The sequence below is a fragment of the Glarea lozoyensis genome (assembly GCF_000409485.1).
Source record: "Glarea lozoyensis ATCC 20868 chromosome Unknown GLAREA7, whole genome shotgun sequence".
Taxonomy (NCBI): Eukaryota; Fungi; Ascomycota; class Leotiomycetes; order Helotiales; family Helotiaceae; genus Glarea; species Glarea lozoyensis.
This window is the reverse complement of record NW_007361002.1, coordinates 89,922-105,591: the sequence shown is the minus strand read 5'-3', so window position 1 is coordinate 105,591 and position 15,670 is coordinate 89,922. Positions and strand designations below refer to the sequence as shown.

Below are 15,670 nucleotides of genomic sequence, written 5' to 3'. Positions count from 1 at the left end.
CAACAAGCCTAGTTCATGAAGAAATCAAAATTTAATTTAATGAAGTACTTTCGAAATGTTCGAGAAAGTCTTTAGAATGTGAAGATCCAAGAATGAATCTGTGAGGCCGGACTGGGACTGGCACTGGGACCAGACAGGGACCAGACGAGGACCAGACTAAGCGCAATTAGAGACGGCGAAGCAATCACGACCCCTTCATGCTATTTGCAGAACAATTACATTTTGACAAGAGGTTCGTTAAAATCGCATGGCGACCCTAACTCAGAGAAATCTGAAATTTCGTGTGTGTATCCAAGATGGATTCAACTCTTGCCGCAAATCTACCTGAGAAGGGCCATGCGTCTGCCGGAGTGCGAGGTAGTAGGGTATCGGATTTGGAGAGGGAAGCAAGCATCGAAACAGGTCTTGCTGCGGCCATTGGACAATCAGAACCAGTTACCAATTCGAAGAGATTCGAGGAAGACCTGAAAAACGGTTCGGTCCAGGACACACTGGAGGTCGACAATGGAACGAGTTCAACAGCTGATGAAAATCATCTTTCCGGGCGTGCTCTGTTCACTTTGATGGTTGGACTTACAATGGCTGCATTCCTTCTGATGATCGATTCGACGGTGTTAGTCACAGCTATCCCAACAATCACGAGTGCATTTAATGCCTTGGATGATGTGGGATGGTACGGAAGTTCATATCTTCTGACAACGTGAGTCTGCAAGATGTCAGCCAAATACCATCCATCAAATGGGCTGACTCTCATGAACTTAGATGTGCACTCCAATTACAATTTGGGAAAATATACCAATATTACAGTTCCAAAGTCTGTACCCACCAGATACCCAGACCCGCGGGAGCATGCTGATGACCAATGTTCCAGGGAGTTTTTATCATTGCCTTCGCAATATTTGAAGTTGGATCTTTGGTTTGTGCCGTTGCGCGGAATTCAACGATGTTCATCCTTGGGAGAGCCATATCTGGAGCGGGAGGTGCAGGCGTTCTCAATGGGGGATACTTAATCATTGCAGCTGCTTCACCTCTTCAAGTACGGCCAAGTACGTGCAGTTGATTGTTGATGCTGTTTTTACGTTAACATTCCGGCGTAGAACTGATCGGAATCATGCTTGGGATCGCATCTCTAGGAGTGGCAATAGGCCCGCTGATTGGGGGGGCTTTGACGCAATATGCTAGCTGGAGATGGTGTAAGTTTCACTCCTTGATTTGATCATTGAACTAGATATGTCGTACTTGATCAGAGCTACAGTTGTGTTATTTACTGACGTGGAGAGCTAGGTTTTTACATCAACTTACCACTTGGCGCCGTTACGGGGCTTGCATTGGTCCTTACTCGCGTTCCTGATACCCGAATTGATGCACATTTCAAAGTATCCTTCAGAAAGCAGGTTGAAAGGCTTGATATCCTGGGAAGCGCACTATTTGCATCTGTGATAGTCATGCTGCTTATAGCGCTCAATTGGGGAGGTGTAAAATACAGGTGGGAATCACCAGTAATAATCGGACTATTATGTGGTTCGATGGTCGCGTTCGTTGTCTTCATCCTGTGGGAGCACAGGCAAGGAGAAACTGCAATGTTGCCTGTGGAATATTTTCGGGATATCAAAATATGTTGCTGTGTAGCAACAAGTATGATGTCGTACGGTGGTCTGTATGTTACCATTGTTTACCTCCCATTGTGGTTTCAAGCGGTTAAGGGGGTATCGGCATTACGTAGTGGCATTTATTACTTGCCTTCGGTGCTTACCACCGTAACTTTCACTATCGTGAGTGGATTTCTGGGTAAGCTGTTCGAAACGCCCAATGACCTGAAGAAGACTAACCTTGACGTTCAGTATCCCTTGTTGGTCTTTACATTCCGTTCATGATCGCTGGTGGGGTCATTGCAGCAATTGCGGGAGGTCTAATGACAACATTCAGTTCCGGATCATCTGCTGCGCCGTGGATTTGCTACCAGCTCTTGAATGGAGTTGCACGAGGCTTGATGTCGCAAATTCCCGTGACCGCAATTCAAGCAAATGTATCGAAACAGCAGATGTCGACTGCCACGGCACTTGTTGTATTCTCGCAGAATTTTGGAGCTTCTCTGTTCATATCACTAGGCCAGACTGTCTTCCAAAATCGCCTCCTATCAGCGTTGATTGAATATGCGCCCGAAGTAGAAGCCAACCAAATAATTGAGGCTGGAGCAGCCAACTACAGAGCAATTGTTCCTGAGACATCCTTGAAAAGTGTTATCGAGGCTTTCAATGAAGCCGTAACATCAACATTTGTAAGTCTTCTGGCCACTCTGGAATGTCATTTGCTAACAACCTCTAGTATTTGGCGGCAGGCTCTTCTGTTGCGATTTTTATTCTGGCATGGGGTTTGGGCTGGACGAGTGTAAAACACAGGCTGCCAGACGAACCAGGCAGCAACGAAGAAGATAGTTGAGAGACACCGGTCTTTCTGGTTACGGGATTTCGAGACGAGAACTGTAGAACTATGTATTATGTTCATGCAAGGTAACCACACTCTTGCGGCCACAGCTTTAAGGCGAAGGAGCGAACAACATCGAAAGCTTCTGCCAGGATCAAGCACCAAGTTCTCTTATCTCATTGTTCTCAACCACTTGTCTTCCGCTTGCATCAAATACCAAGGCAATCATGGCTCGAGCAAGAATATCCACTCGTACAGAGGGTGCCAGTCCTCTGACAGTGTCTCTGACACTAGTTTGCTTTGCAAGAACAAAACCTGGCCTCATGATCACGACTTCCAAGGTATTTTGATTGTCCTTAGCATGTGACAAAATGGTATTCTCCACTTGTCCCTGTGATTTTATTATTAGCACTTCTGATTACTTGGTGCATTAAAAATGTAAAATTGTAGTCGGTTGAGCGTACACGCATATGACGGTACTCTTGTGCAAACCAGAGCACCTTGCTCTGATCTCGTTCTGCAGCTCCCCCGCTGAGGTAGATGAAGCGAAATCTCCAATCCTTGTCCTTCGTGGTCGTCGGAGTCATTGCCTGCAGACCAGTAACAGTATAATCGAGACAGACCTTCCTGGCCTCATTGATTTCGCTACTGGGATTTCTGCCCAAACACCTGGATTCTTATTAGCTACAGTGAGCGAACGACCACTCAATTTAAATATGTCGAAGTTTCGGATGTAATGCTCTTACCACAGGCATGCATCGGCGTCTTTTATATCCTCCAAAAGCGAATCGGGGTATTTGAGGAAATCTTTGTCATCGACGATGCTGACTTTAAGTTTCGGATCAACTATCTGAAGGTCTGATCGACTGACAGCGACAACAGCTGATATACTGGAATTCTTCAAGCATTGATCAAGAACCTCACGGCCAACGAAGCCTGTGGCTCCCATCAATACGACCTTCATGTTGCTCGGAATCGTGATAGAACTATTGTTTGTAGAGTTGTAAAGGAATGAGAAACAGAAGACAAAGTGCTCAGCTACTGCCGGGTAGGTACTGCCAAGCGTCACGTGTGACAGAGGTCTCGTGATGAAATGAGTAAAGTTCTTTGGATATATGCAATTTAGTGATTGTTGATAGCTGAGAAATATGGGTACTGAATGGTCAAGTACGGAAAAATAAGTGTGTCTGTCTGTAAATACTGAAAATTTCAAGCACGTGATTATTCCAAAGTATGCTGAAATCGCCTCCAGGTTTCCACTGTCCCTAACTTCCCCGGAACCCAAAGTATCCGCAGCATGCCACTCGGCCTTCGACCATCGATATCTACCAGTACATTATTCAACGCTCTTCTCACTGCTCAAAACACTCCCGATTCAAAATCCAGCGTTTGTGCTCTCATCACGACACCTATAATCTTCAAAGCAAAGGCTCGATGAATCGGGTCGATCTTGATATAGGTATCGCGGTCGGCCACGCATTCAAACTCGGCAACGAATGCGTGAGTGAAGCCTGCCTAATGACTTGTGTTAGTCCTGTTGCTATCAAAAACAAGACGTTGGCAGTCGCACACTGAGGCTTTCAATTGATATATCTTTCCCAGTGGCCATGGACTTCATGTACGGCTTGCCAGTTTCAGGATGGATGCACCGATCTTTCAAGCTGAGACATTCCGAGAAAAGCTGCTCTCGTGTTAAAATTTTGGAATCTAATCAATGGTAGACCCCCCAGGGCTGGACAGTACTCCCGAACGCACCTCTGATAGCTCCTCCGATGAAACGGTGGGCTTGAATTCGAGAAGGGCAATATGAAAGACCGTCATAGTGACGTGTACGGGTCGAAAACTTAACAAAAAATGTAGCACGTCAAATGGCTGGACTGAGCAATTGTGCCTATTTGTAAAGAACTACAGTCCCTACAAGAATTCGATACCTATCTTAGATACGGGCCTGAAGGACCTATTGGACTTGATACCCACACCCTCATTGAGGCGAAGGTACGCATATTGAAGACCGGCTCGGGACCAGACCGAGACCAGAGTCTGACTCGGCAACTCGGACAATCGACATCATATTACTTTACACCATGATAGTTTCTAGTTGTACATACATATCTTGCGACTTACGGCCTCCTCGAAACCTGACGATACTTTTTCCCCAACGGCTGGTTGAAGTTGAACAATCCTTCTGGATCCCACTGCTGCTTGATCTTTCTCAGTCTGGGCAGATTCCTTTCCGAGTACAAAGGTATTGGCCCTTCATCACCGTGTCCGTAGCTCACGTACACCTGGAGCCCATCGAAACCAGACGTGGCACTGAAATTATTTCGCGCCTGCTTACCAAAGTCATCGATCTTTGTCTGGATAGCCGGGTCCGTGGTCCCATAGTTGAACAGCCTGTCAATTTTCTTAGTAGACGACGCCAAGTTTCAGCCTCGAGGTGGTATGAATACTCACAGGTGCGCATTAGTACCTCGATGGGGATAAGCAGTGGCATCATTCGGAACTGCAACCACAGCTTGTTTCGGGAACGATTCGATGAAGAATACACTGCTCTGGGCAGCTGGATATTCAGAATATAGATGCTGCAGATTCTGGAAATATTCTATGAAGGTTGGGATGTGGAAGGTTTTAATACCAACTCCGTAGACACTCCTGTTCAGTCCCTTTGTGCATATTCCGCTCTTGGGTGCCGTACCAAAGAAAGCGGATGATATGAGATTGTTGTAGGTGACGACACTTATGCTCTTCATACTTGGATTCGCATCAATAAGGGGTTGAATAAGAGGGAGACCATCGCTCATCAACCCTGCATAGACTGCGTTCACAACGATATATGTCTGTCGGTCAGCAATCTTTCTCTTCAACTTGGAGTTAAGGATTGACTTACCCCACCAAAATTGATGTTGTATCCAACTTGAAGGATCAAGCTTAATTCCGCAGGAAGAGTTTCCTCCAAGCTCTTGAAGTACTCGAAGACAGCAGTACTTTCATTGACAGGGAATAAGAAGTCCGCATTCATGACCTTCCCATTATTCGTCAAATCTGGGACGAGATAGGTAGCTTCAACTACAATTCCGAAGTTCATTCCCGCACCTCGAATTCCCCAGAAAAGATCAACGTTCTCCTTCTTTGAAGCAGTCACAAGATCTCCTGATGCTGTCACAAGCTCAACACTCTGCAGAGCATCAAGAAGCATGCCGTGTAGTCCATTATATCTTCCAACACCGCCTCCAAGTGTTGTGCCTACGAGCCCTACACATGCATCTGATCCAGTTTCTGTTCACGACTGATCAGTATTGTCTTCTTAATGTCTCACTTGCTATAGGAGATGTGACTAAGTACATACGCAATTCTTTTCCGGCGGCATATAAAGGCTGGATTACATCTCCATTGAGTACTGCTCCCCCTACGACCATTGTGCTTGCTTTTGGATCTACACTTATGTTCTTGAAAAATCCTAGGTCGATTTCGATCCCGCCATGTAAGGCTCTCAAAGTTGTAGAGAAGCCATGGCCCCCTCCTGTAGCAAGAAATGGGACATTGTGAGAAGCGGCGAATTTGACCTTTATATTTAATGAGATTGTTAGTCTCGTTGAAAGTATGAAGATACAAGGAAAACAAAAGAGAAACCCACGATTTTCTGCACGTCTCCAGCTAGTGCTGGCTTAATAGAAACCTTATATGTCGGAGCCTGGAAAGTGGTGTATCTCTGTATCGTCTGGTTGACATAACTTGCATCGCTGGGTAGGTATATCTTGGTCTTTTCTGAGAGATCGAGCTTTTGCACTTGATTAAGCCACGTGGGAGTTGCAGCAGTCACTTTTAGCGATATGCTGAGCACAGCCAACGCTAACCAATGGAACATCATTGTCGTGAAAATAATGACAATATGTAGGGAATAAGTGGTGGATGGAGAGGATCAAGATGTTCAACTAGAGTATCCCGAAGCACAAATTGACGAAGAACGAGAAAATGGACACAAGATATGTACGAGTTTATCTCCCGTCTGGTACTAAGGATCACTAGAACTAATTCTGTGGTGATTTTGCGCGACCACCCCGCGTTTAATCTCTAGCACTAGACGAAAGTTACGTTTTCGTATATCTCTCCCTCATCTTAACTTCTATTTCAGCTTTGGGAGAACGATTGATTGAGAGATTACTGTCTCGGGCGGTGATTTGGTACATTTTTGGAAGGATTGCACCCGACAAATGGACCGGCCAGTCTAGATCAGATCAGACTAACGTTGGCTTGCGGCTCAATGGCTGAGCCTCAAAATGTCTCGGTCAGGTATGCTCTACGGTTTTCAGAATCATCGAACGTGAGCTGAACTTTCGTTATCTTTTTTGCTCTGAAATGGCAGGGCGGGAGGCCTCGGAAGAACTTAACCTCAAATAGGTGCTGTAAAGGCTGCGCTCGGTCAAAGAGACTGCAAAGTGATCCTAAAAAAAAGATTCTGGGATTATACTTCCGAACAAATGAGCAACGAAATGTAATGCAATGCAATGCAATGCACACGTTCAATGATCCGAAGTCTGGTCCTAGGCCGGTCCCGCTCCCACATGATGTGGTGCGGCTGCAAGAAGGAGGCACATTCGAAACGACACATGGCCCGAAATCAAGCTGGCTCATGATCCGGTTCTGACCTGGTTCTAGTCTGGTCCGGTGACTGTTTCAATGAAATTGATTAGTGGATGACGGGCAAAGCGTCCCGTACCGTTTCGTACCGTCCCGTCCCGTAGTAGCATGTTAGCACAGTCTCGCGTATATTCAACATCGATTCTACAGGTAGCTGGATAGCAATTTGATTGAAACTGGAGTCTAACAGACTTGTAATGAAGATAACAGGACGGTGATGACTGACGCCACCCAGGCTGAGCCAGCTCTCCATCACCAGGGAATCTGCTTCATGGATCCATCAACCCACTCCCACTGTGTGCCTCCTGGATACTCTCCCTCAATGATCTGAACCACGACCTCAGCACCATCCTTGGGATCTCTCCCCATAGCATTGAACCCAGTGAAGCCTGTATTGAGAAACCCGGGAGCAACGGAATAGAAATTGATCTTGCCACTTGCTGGCTTGCCTCCATCCTTCTCCTTGAGAACTCTCTGGTTCTCAAAGACTTGCATGTGTGCAGTTACGCCATTCAAGCCAACCTTGCTGAACCCATATGGTGGGTATACAGCCATCTTCTTCTCAGAGTTAAGCGTGTTCGAAATGCTGCCAAGTCCTGAAGTTATGTTAATGACTTTTGGATCTGCCGATTTCTGAAGAAGTTGGGAAAATCCAGAGGTCAGAACGGCGACCGATGTGAGATTGACATTCAGCATGCTGTTGCATGTTTTGCGAAGGGTTGGGAGAGATAAATCAGGGATAATCTCAATGACTCCGGCATTATTGATGAGAACTGATTGTCGTCAGCTTTTGTCCTCTCGTCAAACCCAGTGAAAACATGCCGTCAAGCTTTTGGTACTTGATCGCAACATACTTGATCGCTTCCATAATCTAAGTTCATTGTCAGTTCTGCCATATTCACGCAAAAGGGAGCGTACGTACCTGTTCATCGTCGGTCACATCCAGCTCGATGACATCGACCTTTGCAGTGATACCGTCCTTGATCAACTGCTCAGCTGCAGTCTGCCCATCCAACTTTTTGCGAGCAGTGAGAATGAAGGTTGCACTAGAATTGCGTTTCGCAGCAATTTGGAGGATTGAGTATCCAAGCCCTCTGTTTCCACCCGTACACATGATAACTTTACCGACAGAAGACATCTTGAAATTGTTAATCTACTGTAATGAAAGTTGGATCTTGGAGTACAAAGACGGTGGCCATGAACAAGCTGCGTAGAAGAATGGCATGGAAGGGAAGAACCCTAGGTACCTACAAATGGATTGAGTTATCAGCTTCCTTAAGAAAATGCGGTACATTGTTTAGCGATACTTCAGTGCGGCGTTGTCAAATGAGCAAGTCCCAAGCACTTGAGAATCTCTTACTTAGATAGGGCTAGAGGCTTCGTAATTGTCAAGCTCTCACCAAGCTTTTAAAGATTACAATACCTTATCTGCCTTCAGGCGTTCCAAAATCTGTGCTGCCTGTGCCTCTAGGGAAGGAGTCCTCGGACGACCTCAAAAGTGTCGCATCTCCATATGGGAGTTAGCTTCTGCCAAGGGACCGGCAGCATGGAAACACTTTTTGCATGGAGGCTGGAGCTTATTTTCCGCCACTATACATGCTATGTTCGAAGCGAATTGGGGTAACCCGTAGTTGAAATGCTTGGTTTAGCTAGCCGCTTGGAGACGTGGCTGTTATCCAATGAGATGTTCGAAACTTTTTGTACAGTGTTGGGCGCCTCCGGGACTAGATATTCCTGGCAGGAGCCAGTAGTGTAGCCCTACGTGTATTTCCCCATTCGTGAACGGGGTAGTATGCCTTCCTCTGCATGGGGTATACGACTGGCGACCTCTCGCGAGGTCCCCGAAGCGGTGCAAGGGTCAATGAGACTGGGTTTCTTATCTTTTAATACCGTTACGGAGTACGGAATTCGTGGAGTACTTCATTTTTACTGACACGTTTAAATTCCATTGGGGTTCGGAGGTCCTCGATCTGTGAATCCACCCGTCTTATTATCACACGAGCACCAGTGTGTTGCAAGTCTGACGGGACACCTTACGACGCTAGAATAGCAATATCATCCCCAAAACGTTATATTTCCTTAAATCTTTTGACTGAACATACGATATTATCTCCATTGTTGAGACTAAATGTAAATTTATCGGAAGGTGTAGTGGAGAGTTTTTTTCTGAAATCGTTATTGTTAGATGGTGTCCTGTCGGTTTTGCAATGCACTAGTGCGAGCACGAGGACTCGGTCATATTTTATAGGAAATACGTGCAACAGCAATGCTGCTGTAATCAATACGATACCGCCAGAAGGAACCCACTTTTTAATGGAAAAGTCATAGTTTTGGGGCTAAGATACGATCTGTTGATTATTGAAATAGTGATATTCAAGAGTGTTTGAAGATATGGAGATTTCCCTGTAATTTGCCAGTCTCCGGAACCTCACAAATCGCCTCTAATGTTTCTCAAACGGCACATCAGTGGGTTTTTGTCCCAGAGAGTATACGTGCGCTGCTCGAGCCAGCTGCCTTCATTCTCTTCACAAAGCTCGAGATCAAAATTCCACAGCAATCTTGTCAAGATGACTCTCATCTCGTTGTATGCTAGTGGCTTTCCCAGGCAGCTTCGAGGACCAACACTGAACGGCTGCACAGCATCACGATGGTCGCTGAAAAATGGCGATGAGGCTTGTTGTGTGGCAGATGGGAGCCATCTTTCTGGAATAAACTCCTTAGGACGATGGAAATTCCATTCCGCAGTAGTAGTGGCAAGCCCATGTACCCCAACTGATGTCTACTCTAGTCAGCTTGGTGTTTTTTCATGTAGGGTATAGACTTACCCAGCCTGGTACCTGATGGCCGGCAATTCTTGTCATTGTTCGTGGCGGTGTCCTTCTCGGAGGGATATGTGGCGTCGGAGGGTAGATTCTCATGCCCTCACTGATACAGGCCAGCAAATATGGCAATCTGTGACTTGTACTTGAAAGGTCTATGTCTTCCTCGCTTTGGAAAGCATCTCTTATTTCTCTAGTTAGTGTTTGGAGAGCGTCCCGGTTCCTAAGTAGATGATATGTGATACCGGACATTGCAGTGGCAGGCGCTTCGGACCCGGCAATGATTAAAAACCCACAGTTTGCAGCAACTTCTTTGTCGGTGATTCCGCCCTCCTCGCCACGGTTTTTCAGGATGTAAGACATAAAATCTCGTCTCTCTTCTGAGATGCCCTTGGAAAGACGGGCTTCTGCATTCTGCCGGACATATATCTCATGATTTAATCTTGCCTTTTGGATCGCGCTAGGCGCGAGGATTCGCCAAAGGCGATTGAAATCAGTGTAAGTTGCGATAGTTCTGATATATGGGCCAATTTTAATGCCCTGCTGGAGATTACTTACCCAGCTATGATAGTCGTTGTCTTGAAGGCAGTTGAAGGACTTTCCAATGGCAAGATCTCCAATTAGATCAAAAGTTGTGTAATTATACCATCTGACCATGTCTGTCGGTTGCTGCGATTCGGCTACCCCTCGGAGCTTCAGAATGAGTAAGTCGACATAAGATTTCAACCTTGGCTCTTGCTCTCGCAATGCCTTGTCTGAGAATGCGTGGCCCAGTTGTCTTCGAATCCGGACGTGGGAATCGTGGTCTGCATTGAAAATACTGGTTGCTCCGTCGGCACCCATTTTCACAGAATTGTAAACAATGGGGTCTTTGATCAGAGGGCTCGACTTGTGCCCATATATATCGCGCCAAGCTTCTTCTGTTGTGAATGATAGTTCTCCCGGCGAGAAACGTACCACAGGGCCATACTTCGAATGAAAGGATTGAAGTTTCCAGTCTAGTTCCCCACGCATTGCATAGATGTGACGAATGAGGTAGGTGGTGGACCATAACTTTGGACCTGGAAAACGACGCAAAGGGTGGAAAAATGCATTGTAAATGCAGGTAGTTGACGGATAGATGATGCACTGTATCAAATGTAAGTACGAGTCCTTCATTCTGTAGGCGCTCGAGCTTACACCAAGAAATATCAATATTACAACCAAGCTCAACTGGCCAACGACAAGGCCTTCCAACATGATCGCGGTACAGCTACAATCGGTTTATTGCTTCACTAGGTGACTTCGAAAAAGAAGATGAAATTGAATGAAGAATTCCTCTGTTCGCGAGGGGCATTGCGTAGCTGCTACAATATGACCAGCATCGAAGACTTCACTTCAAATTTCCCCGCAATGCGTATCTTTACCCCTGGGGATTGTAATCCTACGGATAAGCTGAAAGGTAACTGCATGCTCTGTCTACAGTAGCAGGGTAATTTCGTCTCTGATGCACTGCAAGTCTACGAGTCGCCCTCGCTGAGTTGTTTTCGGGAGGTGTAGAAGCTGTCCCATGCTGCACTTCGTGTCTAGCGCTTGAAGAAAACCTTCAGCCACGTCACCGTCGGGAGTTCATTTCAGGGTAAGATTGCGAGGTTGCTACGCCGTTGCGGCACTTTGGGGGGAGTGTTGGAGCTGCAGGGCCCTGTAAGTTCGCAGCCGAGGTTTCAACGCAGGTTGCGGAATTAACCTTATGTGCGACAGTACTCGGTATTTTCTATGTGATATTCTATTCTTAATCGAATACGAGACATCACCCCGCGTAGATTCCCGCCACGGCAAAGAGGGCACTTACAGTATGCAGCACTGAGGCTCAGAGTAGCGCCGTATGCCGTTTTAGCTGACATGAGGAGAGCCTCGAACCACGTTCCGTTCTGGGTTATTTCATCGATACGATTGACAGAAGTAGTCCCTTACTCGTACAGAAACGGGGCGGTAGCCATGACCACCCTGCAAGTTCCCTCCATCAATAATGAGTGATAAAAAGCGATTTTCGTAGCAAGCAAGAGACAACGAGGGAAGCGAGTGAAACGAGAGTCGTTGTCATATTGACGTTCTAGCCTACCTAGAGGTAGCCTTAATGTCGGCCACACAGCTTCCGCGGTAGAAAATACTCTCTCTATAGAGACGTCAAAAACGTTCTGTTCTCTAAAACAGGTAGGATATATTAGAATTGAGAAAGCGTACTTGTAAATCGCACTCCAAAAAATTATTGCCAATAATGAAACGTAATAATTAACTATTACTTCTCGCTCCCTCGCTTCGACGAAATCAGAGCTGTTATTACTCGAAGAACCCTAAGCCACGAAGTTCCGAAGAAGAGAAATTACCAGTGGAATAAGTGGTCAAGGTAAAACATGAGCCGACTCATCTCATGTTCTAGGTCGTTATATGGTAGTGCTGGAATATCAAGGTCGTCCTGGGGAACTTTTGTCAACACCCTCGAACAAATCATCTTTGAATTCAAACTCCGTGTACATCGTCCAAAACTCCTGATGCAGCCCGATGAGAATCATCAATTCAGCAACAGAATTGCTGTTTATCCTGAGTAACAAACTTGTGTTTTTGAATCGAGATATTAGCCTCTGCTGCTGCAATAATAATAATATTTTCAGTTTCGTAATCCCATACTAAATAGGTAAATAGAATCCGAGCTTTGTTCTCTACCTACATACATGGAATTGCGTCTAGTAATTCGGCACCTCCCTTTGGCTATCCACTTCAGTTTTACTGGTAAGACTCCTGAGTGTACCTGCACCAGTTGCACTTTACAAGACAAAGTTCAAATTTCAGCCACCACCTACCTACCTTGACTTCCATAATACCATATATCCAAACGGCAGAATATCAGGAACTGATCACTAAGAATGCGGTACATTTACAGACATATATGCATAACCGAGGCATGTCCCGAGATCCGACAAGATCGCCGATACAGTGTGTACCTGGTCCGCATGCAGAGTCCATTCAGTGTTTAACTCATCTACTGTGATAAGGCACTTTGCGGTGAAGTCGCATGGGATAGACCATGCGACGAATGAGATGCCTAGCCTCGCTAAAGAAGACCAATAAAATATTGTACGATTCTCCCCCAAGATTATCTTATAATCCCCCCCAAAGTGCTTTGTCACGATAGAGAAAATAACCAACTTAAAACGACTCGTCCTGGGCACTGCTACCTGGCTTGCGAGGCTGATCCGCATGATGCCATGTATGGTACCAAGTAAATCTCCAACGAACAATGAGAACTCCCAAGCCTTGGACACCAGAGGAGGATGAGATACTTAGAAATGAAGTGGCGCGCGAAGGTATACACACTTCATCGTGCCAGAATTCTACCAATACTTGGACTGACTACAGTTGCAGACCCAACACAGATCAACTGGCTCCAAGTAGCAACCAGATTATCCGCACGTAACAACAAAGATTGCCGGAAACGATGGGTTTATACCTTGGCCCCTACAGTGAAAAAGGGGGCTTGGGATGAACAAGAAGACAACGCTTTGCGTGAAGGTACCCGAATATACGGTACGAAATGGTCAGAGGTGGCACGTGTTGTTGGCACAAGACAGCCAGATCGTATGTTACCCATATGATTTGTCGGTGAACAAAGACTCATAAGATTGAACAGAGTGCTCTCGGAGATGGCATGAAGCCATCAAGCCGAATATCAGCCGTCAGAGATGGTCACTATACGAGGTAAGATATCCAATTGGCAGTGAGATTAGTGCTTATGTACTAACTCGGAGAAATTTCAGGACGACATGCTGCCGAAAGCAGTAAAAGCTCATGGTAGAAAATGGATTGAAATCGTTGAGAGATATTTTCCAGATAGAACTCCTATAGCGACACGAGGCAGATACAACCAGTTGGTACGACGAACCGAAGAAGAAGATCAGAGCTGTTCTTCAGGTCTGGCATAAGAAGGGAACTCGTGTAGTTAATGAAGTATTACTTCCAGGCATTCAATTATAAGCGAGGCCCAAAGGTGGGTTAAGGAAGTCTACCACAGATGCGTTAAGTAGTTGAAAGTGTCATGTGCGTACACCGTCGTGAGAAATGTCATAGGTACAGCAACCTTTAAGGTTTGCACACTCCAGCTATAAATTTTCAAATGTTTGTGGAGATGAAACGATGTGATTGTCTTTCGACTTGTATTATTAATGTTCTGCCTTGGTCCTGTAGTGTGTTACAAGTCCGACGGGACACCCTTCTAGTACATCGATGCCAGAACCCGACTTTGGAGCAGTCCTTCACTAGACAATTACAATTAGCTTTATGAATGAGATGTTGTATATTAATTCACAAAGACTACATAAATATAAATTTGGGCCAGAATATTGTTATTTTATCCTCAGTGGTGGTCCCATTAGTCTTGTGATACACTGGTTGTCCAAGAATGGTTTACTACATTGCTGGTGCGACATAAATGAAAAAGGTCTCAGCAATAGAATTACGAAATTTGGCAGCTCAAATGGAACAGAGAAGAATTTGGTTCAATTGCAGAAGTCCGTATATAATTCCACGCCATCGCACTCACCAGCTGCGCTCAAGATTTTCCGTCTTCCCAGCACGCGCACTCTGAAGCTTGTCGATAAAGTCCTGCAAAGCCTTGATCTTGTTATGGCCCCATTCGATGCTAGAATAAATCGGTGCGCTCTTCTGCTCTTCTGTACCTTCGGGAATGACAGGGCTAGAAAAACTTCGCATGGGCGTACTGTCTTCTGGCCGGGCTACAATGAGCACACTGTACTTGTCGTGTGCTCTTTGTAAGCCTGGGGCTTTGATCACACGATGTAGGCCAGATTTGAGAAGTTTGTTCGTGAAAACCTCCATAGCATCGCCCAAGTTGACAACTGCAGTTCCGGGAACAGGCTTGACCCACCGCCAGGATGACTCCGGCACAGCGAAAGCTGCCTCTTCATCGGTAATCTGAAGCCCACCGAGCCAGGTGAACAATATAGCGATGCTGACAGCGTCTCTATGAGGAGGGAATCTCAACGGATCAATTTCTGCGCCCAAGTCGGTGCCGGGGTAGCGTAAGACTCGAATGAAGTCTCCGGAGGAATCGGTCAGCTTATGGATATTGGTGAGAGCTCCAGGAGGGAGCTCGAGCTTTCCCTCAAGAATACTGAGGATGACATTAGCAACGATGTTACCACTGCTCATCGCGTTTTTGAATCTTTCTTCATGTGGTGCAAGCCATGGAGGCAATTCGAACCCCAAGGGTTCATTGCTAAAGAATTCGGTTTGAGGAACCTGATCATAGACTGTCAGTATTGCTGAGCGTCGCGTCGCTGGCAAAACAAGCATACCATGAACATTTCGCTATCTCTTGGCTGTCCATCGTCATTTACCGCCCCAGTCTGGTACCTGAAAAGATATATGAGCTTGACAGAAAGGGACCCAGGTGCATATCACAAACCCTCTGTCGAGAACTTTGACTCCAGTGCGTGCCTTGTATGCCTTTTTCGTTGTCATAGGGGTAATAGGAAGGACCGCTTGCCCGGAGCGACAAGCGTAGCAGGCATCTTCCCACATCTTTCTTCCAATTTCATGATCCATCATGTCCAGATAAAAGAATCCAGAACCCTTGCATACGTTGAAGAGTCTCTGAGCTTCGACTTCATTGTTGCTCAAGAGCTTGTTGAGAGAAATGGTCTCCAATTTCGCGATAGGCACATCATCTGGAAATGGAACTGGGTATAGATCTTCCATATTCGAGAAGCTCTTATCTTGAAAGGAGCTCATTT

The 15,670-nt window shown here is 45.9% G+C and overlaps 8 protein-coding genes across 8 annotated transcripts; 2 read left to right on the top strand and 6 right to left on the bottom strand.

Moving 5' to 3' along the window:
* Positions 1-296: 296 nt before the first annotated feature.
* Positions 297-2,439, top strand: GLAREA_01213 (MFS general substrate transporter; the record flags this gene model as incomplete). Its single annotated transcript, XM_008088429.1, has 7 exons — positions 297-700; positions 763-814; positions 872-1,046; positions 1,098-1,193; positions 1,285-1,788; positions 1,842-2,278; positions 2,326-2,439. 7 exons carry the CDS (start codon positions 297-299, stop codon positions 2,437-2,439), a joined length of 1,782 nt encoding a protein of 593 aa, XP_008086620.1.
* A 139-nt stretch (positions 2,440-2,578) lies between these two features.
* On the bottom strand, positions 2,579-3,388 carry GLAREA_01212 (NAD(P)-binding Rossmann-fold containing protein; the record flags this gene model as incomplete). Its single annotated transcript, XM_008088428.1, has 3 exons — positions 2,579-2,815; positions 2,889-3,093; positions 3,171-3,388. The coding sequence occupies 3 exons, from the start codon at positions 3,386-3,388 to the stop codon at positions 2,579-2,581; spliced, it is 660 nt and encodes a 219-aa protein (XP_008086619.1).
* Positions 3,389-3,783: 395 nt separating this feature from the next.
* Positions 3,784-4,245, bottom strand: GLAREA_01211 (Dimeric alpha+beta barrel; the record flags this gene model as incomplete). The annotated part of the gene is made up of 2 exons (XM_008088427.1): positions 3,784-3,939; positions 4,180-4,245. The coding sequence occupies 2 exons, from the start codon at positions 4,243-4,245 to the stop codon at positions 3,784-3,786; spliced, it is 222 nt and encodes a 73-aa protein (XP_008086618.1).
* Positions 4,246-4,405: 160 nt separating this feature from the next.
* Positions 4,406-6,292, bottom strand: GLAREA_01210 (FAD-binding protein; the record flags this gene model as incomplete). Its single annotated transcript, XM_008088426.1, has 6 exons — positions 4,406-4,499; positions 4,549-4,818; positions 4,879-5,261; positions 5,312-5,700; positions 5,771-5,987; positions 6,059-6,292. 6 exons carry the CDS (start codon positions 6,290-6,292, stop codon positions 4,406-4,408), a joined length of 1,587 nt encoding a protein of 528 aa, XP_008086617.1.
* Positions 6,293-7,314: 1,022 nt separating this feature from the next.
* GLAREA_01209 (NAD(P)-binding Rossmann-fold containing protein) lies at positions 7,315-8,200 on the bottom strand (the record flags this gene model as incomplete). Its single annotated transcript, XM_008088425.1, has 3 exons — positions 7,315-7,835; positions 7,870-7,933; positions 7,985-8,200. The coding sequence occupies 3 exons, from the start codon at positions 8,198-8,200 to the stop codon at positions 7,315-7,317; spliced, it is 801 nt and encodes a 266-aa protein (XP_008086616.1).
* A 1,290-nt stretch (positions 8,201-9,490) lies between these two features.
* On the bottom strand, positions 9,491-11,120 carry GLAREA_01208 (Cytochrome P450; the record flags this gene model as incomplete). The annotated part of the gene is made up of 3 exons (XM_008088424.1): positions 9,491-9,841; positions 9,888-11,009; positions 11,061-11,120. The coding sequence occupies 3 exons, from the start codon at positions 11,118-11,120 to the stop codon at positions 9,491-9,493; spliced, it is 1,533 nt and encodes a 510-aa protein (XP_008086615.1).
* A 2,038-nt stretch (positions 11,121-13,158) lies between these two features.
* GLAREA_01207 (Homeo) lies at positions 13,159-13,840 on the top strand (the record flags this gene model as incomplete). The annotated part of the gene is made up of 4 exons (XM_008088423.1): positions 13,159-13,225; positions 13,284-13,496; positions 13,549-13,616; positions 13,676-13,840. The coding sequence occupies 4 exons, from the start codon at positions 13,159-13,161 to the stop codon at positions 13,838-13,840; spliced, it is 513 nt and encodes a 170-aa protein (XP_008086614.1).
* A 237-nt stretch (positions 13,841-14,077) lies between these two features.
* Positions 14,078-15,668, bottom strand: GLAREA_01206 (Clavaminate synthase-like protein; the record flags this gene model as incomplete). Its single annotated transcript, XM_008088422.1, has 4 exons — positions 14,078-14,168; positions 14,458-15,176; positions 15,233-15,290; positions 15,343-15,668. The coding sequence occupies 4 exons, from the start codon at positions 15,666-15,668 to the stop codon at positions 14,078-14,080; spliced, it is 1,194 nt and encodes a 397-aa protein (XP_008086613.1).
* Between the last annotated feature and the right edge of the window lie 2 nt (positions 15,669-15,670).